The sequence below is a fragment of the Cololabis saira genome, chromosome 4 (assembly GCF_033807715.1).
Source record: "Cololabis saira isolate AMF1-May2022 chromosome 4, fColSai1.1, whole genome shotgun sequence".
NCBI lineage: Eukaryota > Metazoa > Chordata > Actinopteri > Beloniformes > Belonidae > Cololabis > Cololabis saira.
Window position 1 is genome coordinate 9,537,430 of NC_084590.1, and position 19,504 is coordinate 9,556,933.

At 42.6% G+C, this 19,504-nt stretch overlaps 1 protein-coding gene across 10 annotated transcripts in view; it reads left to right on the forward strand.

The window, feature by feature from the left end:
• Positions 1–19,504, forward strand: part of LOC133441468 (eukaryotic translation initiation factor 4 gamma 1-like) — a 57,641-nt gene that overhangs the window by 21,274 nt on the left and 16,863 nt on the right. For 8 of the 10 annotated variants that reach the window (XM_061718781.1, XM_061718783.1, XM_061718784.1 and 5 more), the window contains 7 exons: positions 5,539–5,631; positions 6,145–6,235; positions 13,888–14,922; positions 15,104–15,192; positions 16,923–17,133; positions 17,677–17,810; positions 18,884–19,009. In XM_061718781.1, the coding sequence (XP_061574765.1) occupies positions 5,539–5,631; positions 6,145–6,235; positions 13,888–14,922; positions 15,104–15,192; positions 16,923–17,133; positions 17,677–17,810; positions 18,884–19,009 (1,779 nt within the window). Of the gene's footprint in view, positions 1–4,457; positions 4,628–5,538; positions 5,632–6,144; positions 6,236–13,887; positions 14,923–15,103; positions 15,193–16,922; positions 17,134–17,676; positions 17,811–18,883; positions 19,010–19,504 lie in introns of those variants that run through there. The other 2 variants (XM_061718790.1, XM_061718782.1) reach the window with 2 other exon arrangements.

Here is a 19,504-nt window from a genome sequence, read left to right on the forward strand (position 1 = left end):
CAAATGTTTTCTGTATATTGATTGGCAAACTTTTCTCATGAGCTTTCCACATAATTTGCAGAATTCTGTGATCCACCAATTCAAGAAATTTCAACTATAATTGTAACTATTTATTTTAGCAGAATGAACTGTTATAAACACAGAAGATGTGTTTTAAATTTGTCGACTTGATTGGAGGTAATACAGGTTTAAAAAAAAAAGAAGATATCCTACAAGGGAAATGTTATTTTCCTTGTTTGAACAACACCTGTATAGCAGTGTAACTTTGCAACGTTAAGTTGAATTTCCTATCTTAATACATGATGTTTCCCATTCATGAGAACTCTCTGGACTTAAATGACACGTGCGCGATTATTTTATGTTGCCATTATCTCTGAATATGTAGATTTGGGGATATTGTACATCAAGAACCCAATAATATCACTTGGTACTTTTAAAGAAACTAAACAAATCTGCCCACTTGTTGTTACTCTTTACAAGAATGAAGCACCCGGATATCTGCAAACCATTTCAAAGACTTTATGGTTTCAGAGTTGGCAACTTTGTTTCAACACTAGTGAAACACGAAGTTAAAGCACATTTTTAGATATAGTTACATAACAAATGCACATAAGATAAACTTGGAGTTTTGTATTTGTGTAAAACAGGACTGGTATAAGAGCTGTAAAACCTAGCTGTAAAACAAAACAAAAGAATGGAGGAAGGAGTTTTGTTTCTGGCAAATGCATTAATTCGGAGTTCTTTAGAAATAAATAGGACTGTATTGCTTCAGCAAAATCCATATAACATAGTTTAATCTGTTGTAGTGAACGAAATTCCGAATTTATCTCCTCTGCTCAACACTATTACAAGACCTCCGGACTCGCTCCCTCTCCATCTGTATTCCACTGACTTCTGCAATTCCCTTTTGTCCTTTGCTTCAAAAATCTCCAATATTCACCAACAACTTGCCTCTGAAGGAGCTGCTGCTTCCACCGTGGACTCTGTCCACCACCCACCTATTCTCCAGCTTCACTTTTCCTTCCATAACTGATACATCTAAGCGGTTTAAGAAATTCAAACCTCACACCTGCTAGCTCTACCCTCTCACTGCAGTTTTAGTCAAAGCCTGCCGCCCTTTACCTCACAGCACTGCCATTATTCACTCCTCCCTCCCCACCGGACGTGTTCCATCATCATCCGTTCAGCCACTGTCACTCCTATCATCAGAAAACTGGTGCTGATCCATCCAGCCTCAATAACCTTCATCCAGCCTCTAATCTTCATATCCAGTACCAACAACCCATATGAACACTTGAGTCTGGTTTCCGCCCCTTCCACAGGAAGGAAACGGCTCTTTTAAAATTGACCCCTTTGATGGCAGCTGCCTCCAGTCTTCTCACCGTTCTTATCCTCCTAGATCCTTGTACAGCCTTTTACACCGTTTCTCACAGTATCCCCCTAAACAGACTGGCATCCAGTGGTTTTGCTCATACACCTCTCATTTGGTTCTCTGATATCTTTCTGGCCACACTCAGTTCACTCAACTCAAGCCACACTTCAAACTCATTCCCTGCCATTGCTGGTGTGCCTCAGGGCTCATTCTCAGGGCCCCTTCTGTTCCTCGTCTACATACACCACCCCTACTACAGACAACACATTCCAGATCTTCTCCAAACCCAACTCCTCCCTTTCTGACTGCCATCAGGAAAACGAAGCATGGTTCTCCTCTAATTTTCTCAAACTCAAACAAAAGCTCAACTCGTCGACACGACCTCCACTCTAACCAAATCACAGTTTCTCCATCAACATCCAGGCCTCCTCTGTCCTCCCCTCAGGTTAAAAGCCTTGGCGTCATCGTCGACAGCATCACCCAGTCTCATTTCCACCTCCAAAAAACATCAACCGACTGCGTACGTCCCTCACTCCATGTCATCGCCTTGTCACTTCTCAAATTAATCACTGTAACTCTCTTCTCTTCGGTCTCTGCCAACAAATCCTGTCATTAACTGCAGCTCCTTCAGAACTCTGCTCCTCGAATCAAAGCGTACACCTCTCCCAATGAACACATTACTCCTGTCTTTTAACAGCTCCACCGTCTCCCAAAAAAACACAAAATTCATTTAAAAAAACAGTTTTTCACTTCGAAACCATAATTTGGCCTCTCCTTATCTGTCCGACTTTCTTCACATTGCCACTCCTCCTTCCCATACTCCCCATACTCCTTCCCCAGCTCTGGAACTTACTCTCATCAGAGCTTGGGACCTTAATCCAACACTTAAAAACAGCACTGCCCTGCTGGACATGGTCCTCGTTCGAACGGTGATCAAGTCTAAGAGGCTAAAAAATAAAGGCAGTGGAGCATCTTTCATTGTTGATGTCATTAACGCATGCAGTTGTCTATAGTTCTGTGAAAGTAAATCAGAATAGTGCCAAAATCAGTATCAACAACTTTAAGAAAATCAGATGTGAACTTTAAGAAAATAAGAAATTTGAATTTGCAAAGAAAATAGCATTGGTACATCTCTGGCATTGACGTTGGTTGGAGGCAAAAAGAACGATTTAAGAATTGAGTCAGATAAAATGCTTCCTATATCAGAACTAAGTTGAAAAACACATCTCAGTTTGTTTGGAGAAGAAAAAAACAAAACACGACAAGCAAGACTTTTTTTTTTTCCATCTCCATTTTCCCCCTCATTTCCGTTAAGCTATTCTTACAGGCAACTCCAAAATGCACCACAAGCATTGATTAAAAACATGACTCTTATTATATAAATGGCCAGCTTGAGGCAGACCATTGACTGGTGGTTTGTGAGTGTTTTGTGAAAAGGCTTGAGACCGCAAGAACTGCTGCTAGTACATTCATCCAATAGTTTAGTGGTTTTAATCTGAAGGTCTGTTTTAGAGATCATCTGAATCACTTCAGTTATCCAGCAAATATATTTTTAGCCATACGGAATTGATTTTAGTTTGAATAAGAAAATGTTATTGACACCACATTAATGTAATATAACATTTGATATAAGATAAGATAAGATAATCCTTTATTTTCTCCCTCAGTGGGGAAACGTATTTTGTTGGCAGCAGTACACTTAGCACACACATGCAGGGGAGGGGTAAAAAGAGACTAAAAAGTAAAAAATAAAAAATATATATAAAATATGTATAATTACAGAAATATGAGCAGCGTATACAGTAGAAACAGTGCAAAAAAGCAGGTAGAGTGTGTGTGAGGTAGACTGGCAGATATTGCACATATGATTATTGCAAATCTTATCTTATTGCACAAGTTATTGTCCGTTGGCTACTGAGAGCAGGCCTGGTTGTAAAAATATATTATGTAATATACTGTATCACACATTACATGTATTATATTGTAGAGTCTGAGCACTGACTCCCGATCCCGACCTGATCACTGTTCCCTTGTTCTGCAGTGGGCATAGTTGTTCCTCTGTTCTATTAGGTGGCCTTTTCCTGGTATGTTGTAGCCATTTTGAACAGAACTCATATATTTGACTCCTCTGCATTAAGGATAATATTTGAGTCAAAATGATTCTGCTTTTCTCAATCTATCCCGTGTGCGCTGCCTCATATCATACAAAAAAACACATACTGTTGCTGCACATTGATGATCACCAGCTAGAGTTTGGTTGTTGTTGTTTTTTTCTGCTTTTGAGTGTTTGCTGTACGTAAGCTATTAGATTTAGTTTGAGTCTTCAAGTACACGGCACAAGTTTTGCAGTCTTGCGCTGCAAGAGCGAGCAGAGTTGGTATGTTGAGGGATGTGCCAGCACAAACACGGTTCCAGTATGGGCAGAGTGGCTACCTCACGTTCACAGGCATTGCCTGTGTAAAACCTCAGAGCTGTTTGGATGCTCAGCAGGACTTGTTGCATATACCATATGTCAGTGTGAGGAGTAGTGGCGCTCTCTTTGTGTGTGTGTGAACAGCAGGATTTTAAAACGAGCACTGGCGTATATTCCTGCCTGCGGCGGGTCAACTGACACCATCGGAGCAGTTTGGGCCTTTTTATACCAGATGACATGTTAAAGCAGCGGCAGCGCTGCAAATGTTCTCTTTTCTGTGCTCCCATTTACTGTCTCTCCCTCTCTGGCAAAAAGAAAAGGCTGAAGGGACGGGGGTGATGGACGTGTCAGCACATAGCTCAGCTCCACGTGGCCACTGGTCTCCTCCCCCCTCTGGGCAGGAAGGGCTCGCCGGAGAGCCTTCCTCTGCTGCTGTGGCATCCCCCTCCTCTTCCACTTCTAGTTTCCTCCACTCTCAGAAAGCGTGAGACAACAGAACAGACCGAGCCGGCAGGGAGACACTGAAGAAAGGGGGCGTTTCGTCTGCTCGCTACAGCTCATTTGATAATGCTAACTCTTTTTTTCCTGGAAACCCTCCCATTCCCTGACCAAGCCCCGCCTTCTCTCCCTGGTCTCTTTTAACTGTCTGTTAGTCTCTGTGGGCGGGGGTGCGCATTCCTAAACCATAGCTTTACAAGGCCAGTCGCTTTATGCCTTATTCCCTCCCTGTTCTGTTCAGCTTTTAAGAGCAGAGAGTGATCAGGTTGCTACCTAGCTTCCTGACAGCCAGGCCCTGTTCCACCGGCGCTAACCTCTCTTGCACCGCCCTGGATGTCTGTTATGTGAGTGACACTACTCTTTCTATCTTCCTGCTGCTTCGTGGGGTTGAAAGTCCACCGGGCAACCAGCTGGAGCGGCTGCTCCAGCCTTGGGATAAAGAGGCCCACTAGGGTTTGCAGTGCTGTTGAGAGGAGTTGCAAACAAACTAAAGCAAGTAAAGGTCGGTAGTGTTGAGCAAACACTGTTGCACTTTAAGTCCGAAGTAGGCTTGAGAACTAAAGTGCTGTAGCTGCTGTTTTGTAACTTTTACTCTTGAAATATTCACGTGTGCTCCTTGACTGCCCGTGTCAGTTTGGTAAGCAGGACCGTGGCTCATTCACTCCGATGACTGCTCAGAAATAACTAGGAATTGGTATTTATTGAGAGAAAATGAAGCTGGAAAGAAGGCAGAGCATAGGGCGCTCCTTCCCATGTAGCAGACTTTCACTGGCTCTTGTCTTTCTGCCAGTGTGGTGTGTGTTTGTGTGCAGTCAGGAGGTCTGCTGCTCGTCGGACCTGATTGGGCTTTGCCTTTGTGAGAGTCAGGCATTTTCCCAGTGACTTTACCCCACAGAGAAACTTCACCATTTATCTTCAGGTCGATCAGTTTGACTGAAGTTAACAGCCTTTCTGGTGACTAAGAGTGCACAGTTCAGTTATGCAGCAGAGGAATTTGCCTGCCAGATGGCGTTAGTGTTATGTGTGCATGTGTTCAGCTGGGAGAAATGTAGATTTCGTTGAATGAGAGACACTCACCATAGCTGAAGAGGCAGAAATAGCTGCCAGGTCTGGGCTTCGGACTCTGAGGAGGCACCGTTACCACACATGCTACTTTTCCCATTTTGAATCTGCAAGTGGAGACTGTTTTTTCAGGCACCGTCTTCCGTGTTGTACGTCGCACCAACCTCTTTTTTTTTCTTCCTTCTCTCCACAGATTAGAATAAGAGACCCGAACCAAGGAGGTCGAGACATTACAGAGGAGATTATGTCCGGGGGCCGTAGTGGCTCCACCCCAACCCCCCCACAGGTGAGCATGTTCCTAAGCAAAGCAACCCAACATAGAAGACACACTACACTGGAAATGTCATAGTTTTATCAAATGTATAAACAACAGACCTTTCCAATCAACTGATATGTTAGAAAGTGTGCATGAGGGTTTGTTAACTAAAACAAAAAGCTCTGATTATGGCTGGGGACAATATATTTAACAGGAGTTTTGGTTTCTATTTTCTGACATTGATAGTGAAACTGAAAAATGAAAAAGAAGTTGTGGTTTTTGTTTATTTAATGGAAATTTGGCGTTCGCCTGTTACAATACTAGAATATACAACTAAAACAAGTCTGCATTGTTTGGATTTGGTGATTATAAGCAGGGCTGCAAATTGTTAGCCCTCATTGGCTTGCTGAACACTGACACGTAACTTTTATAGCCAACTTGGGGACTTACCTAAAGCCTGTTTCTTTCTCCTCCTCAACGGAAAAATGTGTGGTCCTAATCTGAAGGTCATACTTTGTTTTTGCTGATTTTGGCTCCCGACAGACGGCTATATCTGGATCAGAAACTACAGTAGTGCCCCAGGCCAACGGTGAGAGCATCACAGCTGCTGTTCCACCAGCACTGGTTAGACCAGGTGAGTGCTGAGGGACTGTAGTCCCACTGACACCAAGACATGACAACTGAAATTCTGCACATTATCATTTCCGTAGTTTTCCTATCAGGGGTGGCAGAGCATTAAAGTGTCCTTATTGAGTCACTATTGTTTTCTCCTGAGAGAGACTGCTAGTTTAGTATCATTTTGCGGTAGGAAGGGAAGGATGACCTCCAGCTATGCATGACTTCATGCTTCATTAATTAACTTTCTGACTGTGATAATGTACCAAAGCAAGTGATAAAACAAATCTGCGATGTGGTTAGAAGAGCGTGTCTTGTTGCTTCGTGGTGGGGTGCCTTGGACATCTTCTGCATCTTCATGAGCAACTTCAGCTGGTTTTAAGGGGTTTTTCTTACAATGTGGCGATTTAGTCACAAGAGTTTCTTAGGCACTATTACAAAGGCGATGTTTTAGAATATGCACAAAGACTGGCAGACACAAATATATGTAGATATTGATAGACATTTTACTTTTGGTGTGGTTGTCTTTGTGCCAGCAGCCCAAAGGGTCCACAGGTGTCAAACTGAATCCCAGAAGGGCCGGTGTCCTGCATGTTTTAGATGTTTCACTGCTTTAACACACCTGATTCTAATTAATCATCGTCACCAGCTTGTCATCAAAGTCTGGATAGTTCTGCTAATGACACAGCCACTTGTATCACGGTGCAATGAAGGAGGGAAACATCTAAAACCTGCAGGGACACCGGCCCTCGAGGACTGGAGTCCAACACCCCTCTGTTGATCAAGAAAAATGTACTAACAATACACTTGTGCATTTTCACAGTTTTTTTTAAGTTTAGTTTAAAAAATCTTTGAAACTTTTTGCTTAAGTTTGAGTGAATTCCTGGTAGCAGTTGTTTTTACCGTTCTTCGTCTGAGATGTAGTTTAAGATTGATCCGGGGGAAACTTTACATCTGACTGAAGGAGGTTGGAGGTGCATGTAGAGGGATGTGGGTGATGCTCAGGGGGAGACAAATGTACAACATGTTCTCCAACCATTCCAGAGGGCATAAGTCTTTACATTTTTCTGACCATCCAGACTTAAGGGTCAGGTGAAATGGTGCTTTGGGGAGACTCTTTTTTTCTGAGGCTGTGGTGGCCAGTCCATATGTAGAAATGATGCCTCATGTTCCCTCAACTACTCTTTGGTGATTTGCACCTGATGAATCTTGGTTTTGAAATCTTGGAATATGCCTGTACCACTAGGAAACTGACTGTGTGCGTAAATGCTCTTTCATTAATTAACATTTTTGACATTTCTTTCTATTGTCTTTAATTACATTTCAAGAAATGCTTAAGAAACTTCCAATCATGACAAATCAATTCACTATTGCAATGGATTTGTCTCAGTCCTACTCTAATAGTTCCAGTTTTTGGTTGAGGCACTCCAATTATTTAAAGGGGAACTATTATGAAAAACATGTTTTTTCTTGCTTTAATATATATCAATTCTGCAGTGTCTGTACAGCCGCCCGGATGAGCCATCCAGTGTGATGTGGCTTCTACGAGCGTAGCGGTGTATCGCGTCATTCAGGCAGCCAATCAGCACAGAGCCTCATTATCATAGCCCCGCCCACTCAGAATCCCGCATAGATAATGAGGTTAGAGAATGGGAAGATAAAGACATGGATCAGAGGCTGAATTTCTAATTTATTTAGCAAAAACAATCAAAAGCTTGTTTTAAGACATTCAAGGCCTGTTTAAAATAGGTATTAGATGCCATAATAGGTCCCCTTTAACCTTTATCAAACAGATGTTTGCCACAACCACTGGATGTCCTCTGTCACGGTTGTTTAAGTAAGAGGTACTGCATGATTCAGAATTAAATAACTTTTTTACAGCTGAAAGATGGGGACAAAACTGGATTTAAATAAGTGAAAAGACTCTCATAACAAAGAGGTATTGAACCCTATCTGATGCAGTGAGTAGTTTTTTGTAACAACTTAAAAAGACGGATCATGTAGCAATGCAAGCCAATAAATTAGGAACAATTATGATATTCATCCATCCATTTCCAGGAAGGAACAACTGAATGAGCTGTGTAATATAAGGTTCAAAATTAAAATGTTGATCAGAATCTACACCTTGATTATTTCCAGGGGATGTTGATGGTACATGAGAGGACAGGCAATTGTTTTACTGGAGATGAGGTAAAGTAGGGAGATTGGGGCTTGTTGTCACACGGATAATTTGTTACATTGCAATTATTTTCTTCACCAAAGGGGGAAGCTAAAAAGTGGAATACTAGTTTTCTTCCTCTACATGGTCAGGTCTCATGTCCAGTGTGAGAAGACACCAACACATTGTAAGTTGAGATGAGCACCAATTATCCATTTTCCACCACCGGAAGTAAAAAATATTAACTTTATATATATTTAAAATTAGGCTTCTTTCAGATTAAAATCCTAGCAGTGATAAACGTGGACTTGTTAGAGAAGAGATTAAGGTATCCTGTCAAACCTCAGTCATTGCTCTGTGTTAAACTAACTTTGAGCAATAGCTACCATAAGCAAACATGGTGTTTGGGGCAACTTGTCTCAGTCATCTGGGGGTTAGTTGTTACACATGGGACAACTTATCCCACACTAACAAATTTCAAAAATGATTTGAATAAACAAAAACAGCCTGCTTATCAGCAGTTGTCATGTTGCAATTTGTACTTTATTTTTACAGAAAAAAGAGTGATTTAAAGGTGAGGAGAAAGTGAGAAGACATGATCAGAAATGACAAAAGAAACACAGAATATGGCAGTACAGCGTCTGACGTGATGCTGAGGGCAGACAGACAGGTGACCCCAGCTGAAAAGTCAATCAGGAGTACAGCTAGGGCTGTTCGATTTTGCCCAAAAATAAAATCTCGATTTTTTTTTTCTCTCAAAATCCGATTTTCGATTACGATTATTTTGGGAATTGACAAAACGCAAAGAAATTATTTCAAATATGCAGTTTTTTAATTTAACATTTTCCCCATTGGGCTTTAAGTGCAAACTTTGCTCTTATTAAACCAAAAATGAATGAATAAAGTGCAAAACTCTGTAAAATAAGTTGAAAAAAAGTTTTAAAAAATATGATAAAATATAAAGTTTCATCTCTGAAAAAAAAATCAGCAAATCAGCACTTGCAAACATACAGTAAGTGCAAAGGATTTTAATGTCAACTACCGTACCTTGGCTCAGTACTGCAAGACATTCACCCCAGCTGAAATACTGAGTCAGACAGCCGTCCCAACTACAGTGGTTGGATATAAATCACAAAAAAAAAAAAAAAAAAAAAAAAATATAAATCACCACGGCAGGTTTTTAGTACAGAAATGGAACTACAGCTTGAGAAATATATTAAGAGATCATCTGACATCTATTTTGGTTTGTCCTCATCTGAGGTGAGAAAGCCGGCATATGAATTTGCAGTGGAGCCCAAGACCTGAAATCTCCTCAAGCTTGGTCTGACAAAGACAAAGCCAGCGCTGAATGGTATACAGGCTTCCTAAAGCGGCAACCTTCTCTCTCACTCAGAAAACCAGAAGCAACTAGCCTTGCCATAGCAAATGCCTTTAACAAGGAGCATGTTAAGTCTTTCTTTGATAATCTGGGTAAATAGTTAACCAGAGCTTCCGTGGGACCAGGAGATATCTGGAACATGGATGAAACTGGCGTGACAACAGTACAGAAACCAGACCGATTGGTGGCCAGGCGTGGGTTCAAGCAGGTGGGGCCACTGACATCTGGGGAGAGGGGTACCCTGGTGACCCTTGCCTATGCAGTCTCAGCCACAGGGAACAGTACCCCCCCCCGGCTTTATATTTCCTCGGGTGCACTTTCGTGAGCACTTCATCAACAATGGGCCACCTGGCAGCAAAAGTGGAGCAAATAAGACAGGATGGATGAAAGAGCAACACGATTTCCTCCATCATTTTGTGTGTTCAAGGGAGAAGCCTTGCTTGCTCCTCCTTGACAACCACTCCTCACACCTCTCTGTGTCTGGTCTGTGTACAGTGCCTTGCGAAAGTATTTGGCCCCCTTGAACTTTGTGACCTTTTGCCACATTTCAGGCTTCAAACATAAAGATATAAAACTGCAATTTTTTTGTGAAGAATCAACAACAAGTGGGACACAATCATGAAGTGGAACGGAATGTATTGGATATTTCAAACTTTTTTAACAAATAAAAAACTGAAAAAGTGGACGTGCAAAATTATTCAGCCCCCTTACTTTCAGTGCAGCAAACTCTGTCCAGAAGTTCAGTGAGGATCTCTGAATGATCCAGTGTTGACCTAAATGACTAATGATGATAAATGGAATCCACCTGTGTGTAATCACGTCTCCGTATAAATGCACCTGCACTGTGATCGTCTAGGTCCGTTTAAAGTGCAGAGAGCATCAAGAAGAACAAGGAACACACCAGGCAGGTCCGAGATACTGTTGTGGAGAAGTTTAAAGCTGGGTTTGGATACAAAAAGATGTCCCAAGCTTTAAACATCCCAAGGAGCACTGTGCAAGCGATAATATTGAAATGGAAGGAGTATCAGACCACTGCAAATCTACCAAGACCTGGCCGTCCCTCTACACTTTCAGCTCATACAAGGAGAAGACTGATCAGAGATGCAGCCAAGAGGCCCATGATCACTCTGGATAAACTGCAGAGGTCAGAGGTCAGAGGTCATGATCACTCTGGAGGAACTGCAGAGGTCAGAGGTCAGGGGTCACCTACAGCTGAGGTGGGAGACTCTGTCCATACGACAACAATCAGTCCTATACTGCACAATTCTGGCCTTTATGGAAAAGTGGCAAGAAGAAAGCCATTTCTTAAAGATATCCATATAAAGTGTCATTTAAAGTTTGCCACAAGCCACCTGGGAGACACAAACATGTGGAAGAAGGTGCTCTGGTCAGATCAGACCAAAATCAAACTTTTTGGCAACAATGCAAGACGCTATGTTTGGCGTAAAAGCAACACAGCTCATCCCCCTCAACACACCATGCCCACTGTCAAACATGGTGGTGGCAGCATCATGGTTTGGGCCTGCTTTTCTTCAGCAGGGACAGGGAAGATGGTTAAAATTGATGGGAAGATGGATGGAGCCAAATACAGGAGCATTCTGGAAGAAAACCTGATGGAGTCTGCAAAAGACCTGAGACTGGGACGGAGATTTGTCTTCCAACAAGACAATGATCCAAAACATAAAGCAAAATCTACAATGGAACGGTTCACAAAAAAACATATCCAGGTGTTGGAATGGCCAAGTCAAAGTCCAGACCTGAATTTTGCACGTCCACTTTTTCAGTTTTTTATTTGTTAAAAAAAGTTTGAAATATCCAATAAATTTTGTTCCACTTCATGATTGTGTCCCACTTGTTGTTGATTCTTCACAAAAAATTACAGTTTTATATATTTCTGTTTGAAGCCTGAAATGTGGCAAAAGGTCACAAAGTTCAAGGGGGCCAAATACTTTCGCAAGGCACTGTAGAGCTGTTGGAAACAGCCACCCAGGAGAAACCTGGGTGCAGTGCATAATATGCAAAGGATGGGCCCATGAAAAATGCACCCCTGGCAAATCAGTGTATGTATGCCAGAACTGCGACTCAGATGAAGAGTCTGACTAGTGAGGTCAGGTTTTGTTTGAAACTTTATGACTGGATATTCCAGGACTGACTGAGGTCAGGTTTTGTTTTAGTTTGTTGAATAGATCTTCCAGGATTAGTTTGGGACTAATTTAATGTTGCATAATGTTTTATGTCAAGGTTTATTCACATTCAAGTAAAAAAATATCAACAAGAATAGTTTTGTCCTTGTTTTATTAATTGCAAAAGCCAGTGTGACAACTTACCCTGGCCTATACAGTATGACAACTTACCCGTTGGCGAGGCAACTTGAGACATGTTCACAATCTCTATTTGATTGTTAATAACTCTGCACTGACACAAGATATGAACATGATATGAATACAAAATATATACCTAAGACTTTTGTCTTTCATCTGGTACACATTTGTTTTATATATGATGTATTGATTACAGAAAATATATAAGAGAGTAAAAAGTGTGACAACAAACAAACAAAGGAGTTTGCAGAAATGAAAACAAGAATGGCCCCAGAATAGACCCGTGTGGGATTCCACATGTGAAATGGCACTAATTATTGATAGGAATGTCTAACAGATGGGTATTAAGAGAATCAACTGTCTGTCAATGTGAAGGGTTTGATAAACAGTAGGGCTGCACGATTCTGGACAAAATGAGAATCACGATTTTTTTTGCTTAGAATTGAGATCACGATTCTCTCACGATTTTTTTCCAATATAAAATTTATTGCACTTATTACTTTAACTTTGCAACAGCTGAACAAAAATATAATAACAATAAACATCTCTTGTCTTCTTTACACAAACCTTTGAATAATTTAAACAATAATAACAATTTTGAACAATATTTGTTCCTCCCTGAGTTGAACACCCTTTCAGAAAGGGGACTTGTAACAGATCCTGTAGTTCTGAGGCAACAAATTATTCCTCTGGCTGCTTTTTGCTGTAACAGCTGACATTGAACATAAAAACAATAAACATCTATCTTGTCTTTAAATAATTTTAACAATAACAATTGTAACAATATTTATGTGCAATATGTGTCAGGTGATGAGAAAGGTAGATGTTTCTCCAAATGTAATCCACAATCATTAACAAAATATAACAAACATGACAACATGATAGTTGACCATGACAGGACTTCAACAACCTAGAACATAGGCCTAGTCCTTTTTTTATGCAGCAATCTTTAAAAAAAAAAATTTTTTTTTTTTTTTTTTTTTTTTTTTTAAATCGTCGTCATTTGGAAATGAGATCGCGTTCAAGCATGAATCGAGATCGCGATTTTTTTAACGATTAATCGTGCAGCCCTAATAAACAGTGTCAAATGCTGGAGATAAACTAAGAAAAATATACACTATTATCTGCTCATTCAAAACAAGAAAGATATACCGGTAACCCAAAAGGGGGGGGTGGTAGTCTAGTGGCTACAGAGGTGGGCTTGGGTCTGGAGGACCAGGTTCCAGCCCTGGAATGGCAACCAAGATGAACCACCTTGGCCCCTGAGCAAGGCCCTTGCTCCCTGGGCAAAATGGTGTGTTTGTTCTCTCAGATGTAAGTCGCTTTGGATAAAAACGTCTATTATATGACAGTAGTAGTAGTAGCAGTGGTAGTAGGTCTTAGAAAAAACAGTTTTTCACTGTTATGATTAGTCAAAATGTGTCAAAAATGTTGACTCCTTTCAACAAGTAGAAGAGCAACTGAGTAACAGCTTTCTTTAGCATCTTGGAGCTGAGATGGATCTGTAGAGCGTTTTCGCCTTTAACATCGGGGAAGGGCTTTTACGTGAGAGGGATGACTGCTTTTGAAGTGGGTTCGTACACAGCCAGATGTGAAATGAATTAATGATAAAGGCGAGTCAAAGACTGGCAAGACGGACACAGATCTATGTCTCCAGGGTAGGAGAAGGCATGCGACTTCAGCTGCACCACAACTGTAACCTGCAGATCCGTTGTTGAGACAGGACTGAATTTAGATGGACACACGGGCGGGGGAAGAGCCTGGGTGTGCAGAAGTCTGAGTAACGTTCTTTTCTTTCTGACTTGTTTCTCCAGATGAGAGGGGGAAATCTACTCCACCTCCTCTGTCACAGACCCCTGAACTTAAAAAGGGTGACCCCGTCCCTACAGAGACTACCTCCTTTGATACAAACACTAAGCCATCCACACCCCCCCTTCGCTTAGAATCAGAGAGCCCCACTCTAAACACGATTTCCACGCGTGTACCCAATGCTCCTGTTGCAGATGTGATGGATGCTCCCTTGCCTCCAAAGGTACCCGCACCGACTCCCCAATCAGCCCCGGAGGTGCCTGCCTACCCTGCACCCCTCCCTGATCCGGTTCCCACTGCTGCTGTACAGACTAAAACAGACCTAGAGGAGAAAGAGGAGGAGGAGGAGGTGGTGGTGGTGAAAGAAGAGATGACAGTAGAAGAGTCAAATACCTCTTTGGACACATCCAGTTCTCGGCTCTCCAGCACCAATGGTGTGGAAGAGATGGAGCGAGAGAGCCCTTCAGTCACGTTACCACCCACTCCCCTGGAGGACACTCTGGAGTCGCCTATTGCTCAGCCTGAGGAGCTCTGCCTTCCCAATGGTCTCCCGCTCCCAGCACCCCGGGATCCCGACGCCCGCGCCGTCAGCACCGCTGAGCAGGATGACAGTCCCATCGCTGAGCCGGACGTCAGCCTGCCGCCCGTCACGCAGGCCGACACGACCGTCGCTGACGCAGCAGCACAACGCAGTGTTGAGGTCGCACCCACAGCCGTAGACCAGCCTGCAACTACACCCGCTATCAAGGAAAGCCCTGCTCAAGCACTCGTCCAGGAAACCCCAACTCCCCCCGAGGTGGAAAACACAGTTCCCCAGGCTGACGTGGACCTGCAAGATGATACGCCAATGCACCAGTCCGATGCCAAGGAAGAGAGGGAATCTCCTGCAGGGATGATTTCCATAGCTGATAACCCACCAGAAGCACTGCCCGCTGTTCCCACTGTTCCCACTGTTCCCACTCCCACAGCAGAAGAGAGAGAGGGCACTCCTCCTCCTCCTCAGCCTGCTTCCCCCGCCCCTACAGAAACTACTATGCAAGGTCAGTCTCTTACGTATACTTGTTCCATTTCTGTCATTTGTATACGTGCTTTCCGTGAGCTGTTGTTAAGTCTTTATCTGATATTACAACGTACATCATCCACTTACGGTCTTGTTCTGCACCAAGTAGCTTGCCAGACATCGTTGTATTGATTTGAGGCCTCCTGTCCCCGTCCTTGTAGCTGCTGTCTCTGTGCCAAAGAAGAAGCGGAAAATGAAGGATCTGAACAAAAAGGAGGCGGTGGGGGACCTCTTAGATGCCTTTAAGGAGGTGTGTATGTTAGAAATGCATGCAAGTACTATTGTTTCACACGGTGTCTAATGCTGCTGAAGACCACATGCAAGTGCCGTCACACAATAAACTTAGTACCTTTTGTTTTTTTCCCTCCAAGATCTGCCATCTTTGCATTCAGGTGAAAAGTTTCACAAACTTCAGTAAAAGTGCTTGTACAAAGAGAGTAGAAAGAGAAAAGGGGTAGGAGGGTGGGAGCTCCTTGGAACAGCAACACAATGCATGTAGTTAGTCCATTCAGTAGATGTGTTTCCTGCTTTTAGACATTTGTTACCATTCCAAACCATCCAGTCTCACCTTGGACACGGGACTAAACTACACTGGTGGTTCGTTGCTTTCGTCAAGGAAAATTATGACTAAATATCGTCGTCAACGAACCTTTATCACCTGAGGAAAACGAGACGAGACGCATCGAAAATGCTGGTTATGTGACAATAACGATAAGTAAATATATAATGCTATATCGTAGAGGAATAAAAACGAGACTAAAATGTAGATTACAAGATAAAAACTCTGCTAAAATGTGTCTTCATTTTCGTTGACCAAAACGAGACGAGACGAAATGTTCTACCAACGATCCTTAATGTCCATGTTTTCAGTAGTTTCTCTGGTTTAGTTCTGCTGCTGGGTGACGTTAGTCCTCAATCCCAGTCGCTGCAGCGGGGAATCAGATCCAGAAGATGCAGCTGCAGAGTTAGAGGCTGATGCCGTTAACGCAGAGCTCTAGGTTCACAACAATTAAAAACAAAGTTACATAGAGAAACACAGGGATCTGCTCTGGGGCTGGAGAAGAAGAAGAAACCATCTAGACTAAAATGTCATCAGTTTTCGTCGACTAAAACTAGACTAAAATGGTCCTGGACCATTCGGACTAAAATAAGACTAACATGCTCAGACTTTTAGTCGACTGAAACTTGACACGACTAAAAGGAGAATGAACATGACTAAAACTAATAAAAACTAAAGTGATAGCTTGACCCAAAGACTAGACTAAAACTAAAATTGAAACAGGCTGACAGAAACAACACTAGTTGGGAGACGCAGTGGTACATCATTGAGATGCCACTAAACATCATCATAGTAACACCAAAGACGCTGGGCATCACGGCTGGTGTCACTTGCAGCTAGCTTGTTTTGAGTTATATCTGCACTAAACATTACATGCAGGTTATCTGTCAAAGGTCCAGGAGTATGTGCATGCACACGTGGAGTGGGACTCTTAAAGTACCCCATGATTCAATTACATTTTAATTCAAGGGGCTACAATTTTATTATTAAAGCAATATCAATGCATCTTGAAATGATGCATCTTACAACACGTTTATTTTTCCTCAGCGAGAGACCCCAGACCGCTGCTGCTTACCATCTTTAAAATGGTGTATTTGTAACTACAAACAGATGCATTTTATTGTTTTATTTGGTACTCTAGCCCCATGTTAAAACATAGGGCTCCATTCTTTAGGAAACAGTGAGAGAAAAAGCTGCCGTTATTCACGAATAAATAAGACTTCTGACCCCCAAAGTGTTGGGGAAGTATCGACGAGAGGGGGTTTAGTATTGTGGTTCTATGTGTGTGCAGCAGAGCTTGAAATCTCTCCTTCTCCATCACACAATACAGCCTGAAATCCTTTGCATTAAATATTGTGGATAGTACTTTTTCTGATTTAAAAATATAATATGTAATATACAAACTGCCTTTTGTGACCAAGGAGCAGAAAATCCCAGCGGAGCCTGAGCCAGCCCCGGTCCCCTCACCAGAACCACAGCCTCCTGCTGCCTCTCCAGCCGCCACGGAGGAGGCAGACCTGACCTGGGAGGACAAGGAGGACAAGGAGCACAAGGAGGACAAGCTGGACGCAGAGAACATCCAGCCGGATCCCAAAGAAAACGCCACTGACAAGAAGTACCAGTACAAAGAGGGTGGGTCTCTGAACGCCGATACCTGCCAGTTCTATACAGTTACAATTCAGTTCCTTATCTCACTTACCATACAAGTTATATAATGAGGAAATATTACCTCATTAGCACTTTATCTCTGTTTTCTAAAAAGGTCAGGACTGATGTTTTATCCAACTGTGGCATGTGGATTGGACTGTTCAATGGAAAATTACCACAGTCATTTCAAAAGTTTACTTAAGTTTACTTAAAAGTTTACTATTAAATTGACTGAAATTTACTATACTTGAAAATGATCAAGTTAAATTGGCAGCTTGGTGTTTGGTGCAGGTTGTAATCATCCTGGTGGATCCTGAATCCTTGAGTGGGTCACTCTGCTCTGAGAACTTTGAAGGTGTCCATTCTGAAGCCCTATAGCCCCGGCTGACGTGCTTCTTTACCGCGGTCATTTCTAACATATTTATGTACTATGTAACTGTATCTTGTTCTCAGGAAAGATGACTTTGTTTGAAACGTTTGTAATGTCAGAACATCTTGTGTGTTTTCTACCTCCCGGTCCTGTTTCAGAACAATGGAAGCCTATCAACACGGAAGAAAAGAAGCAATACGACCGAGAGTTTCTTCTTGGGTGCCAGTTCAGGTCCGCCAGCATGAACAAGCCGGAGGGCTTGCCGGCCATCAGCGACGTTGTCCTGGATAAGGTCTGAACCACCACACCTTAGATGTGCTCCTATGTTTGCCCTTGAATGGTTGGAATTGCAAGTATAGTAATCCCTCGATTTTCGCAGGGGTTACGTTCCAAAAAGAACCCGTGATAGGTGAAATCCGTGAAGTACTAACCTTTATTTATTTTTTTCTTTACAATTATTATACAAGGCTTCAAATTGCGGAGATCAGCCCCGCCCCATCGCGACCCGATTTAATTGGATTTGAACGGGAGAAAATGAAAACTGATTATGAAAAAAAATACAATAAGTACAGTAGGACCAATTGTGACTCGCTGCTCTTCTGATGTCGCTGCATCCTGACTCGCTCTGTAGCATCTTTTTCTTCTAAAGCCCGCGGTGCAGGTCTGTTTTTTCCAGAGAAGAACATAGTTATGGGTAGTTGTTGTCGCTCTATTTTCTTCTGGGCAAAAAGATTCTTATAAACCGACATTGATTATATCTGAGACTGTAATGAACGATTCATCAAAGGTCCCGTTCTTGAGCTGCTGCTGAAGCTCATTGGCCGTTCTCAGCATTGTTGCTAAACGACCAACGTAATTGACACAGGAAGTGAAGAACCGGGGAGACTATTTAGCCAATCAGAATGCAGAACACGATGCACAATGCAAATCCGTGAAGCAGCGAGACGTGAAAGGTGAACGGCGTTAAAGCGAGGGATTACTCTACACTCGTTCTGTCTCACTCTCACATGTAAAGAGAACCCCACAAGTAACCGGTAGTGGGATAAACATCGATGAAACCGTTTTAATGCTCGTCAGAGTTTGGGCCTAACGATTGAAACTGCAGTGACAGTTTTGTCACGAGATCAGACGCTCTAATTGGCTAGCGCCCGCTCTGGCAGCTGCAAAGTTCAAGTACTCTCAACCTTCCACCACAAGTTATATCAGTATAGTGAAGTAATGGACCAGAATTCAATTTGGCATCACAAGACTTGACCCCTTCAGAGTGAGTGAGAAGCATGGCTTCTAAAGCCTGAAATAGCTGTGACCATCACAACAGAAGGTAGGATTAACTGGTCCCGTATTATTCTTTTTCCTGTTTCTCAGGCAAACAAGACTCCTCTCCGTCAACTCGACCCCAGTCGCCTGCCAGGGATGAACTGCGGTCCCGACTTCACGCCTTCCTTCGCCAATCTGGGCCGGCCTGGCATGGGAGGAGGAAACAGAGGGCCGGTGAGGGAGCTTCTTCTGTCTATGAACCAGTACAGGGTTTTTATTTTAGAAATAAGGTCTGTTTTTCCTTTTATTCCAAAAAGAGACTTGTTGAATCAACTTTTATGTCTGTGCTTGACTATGGCAATGTCCTTTATATGCATTCACCTGCTCAATGTCTTCATGCATTGGATGCTGTCTAACATGGAGCACTGAGATTTATCACAAATTTTAGATCTCTTCCTCACCAGTGTTCTTTGTCTGCCCGGGTCGGATGGTTCTGCTCTGGCCACCCGTAGACTTTATCATTGGCATGCCTTTGTTTATAAGGCCATTCTTGGCCTGCTTCCAGCTTATTTGGGGAGGTATCTCTCTCAAAAAAGCACTGGGAGTCAGAATCTTCGGTCGCAGGACTTATTTTTATTGACTTTACCGAGGGTCCGCACTGGCCAAGGTAGCAGGGCTTTCAGCTCTGCTGCCTATGCTTGGAATGAGTTGCAGAAAATCTTAAAATTT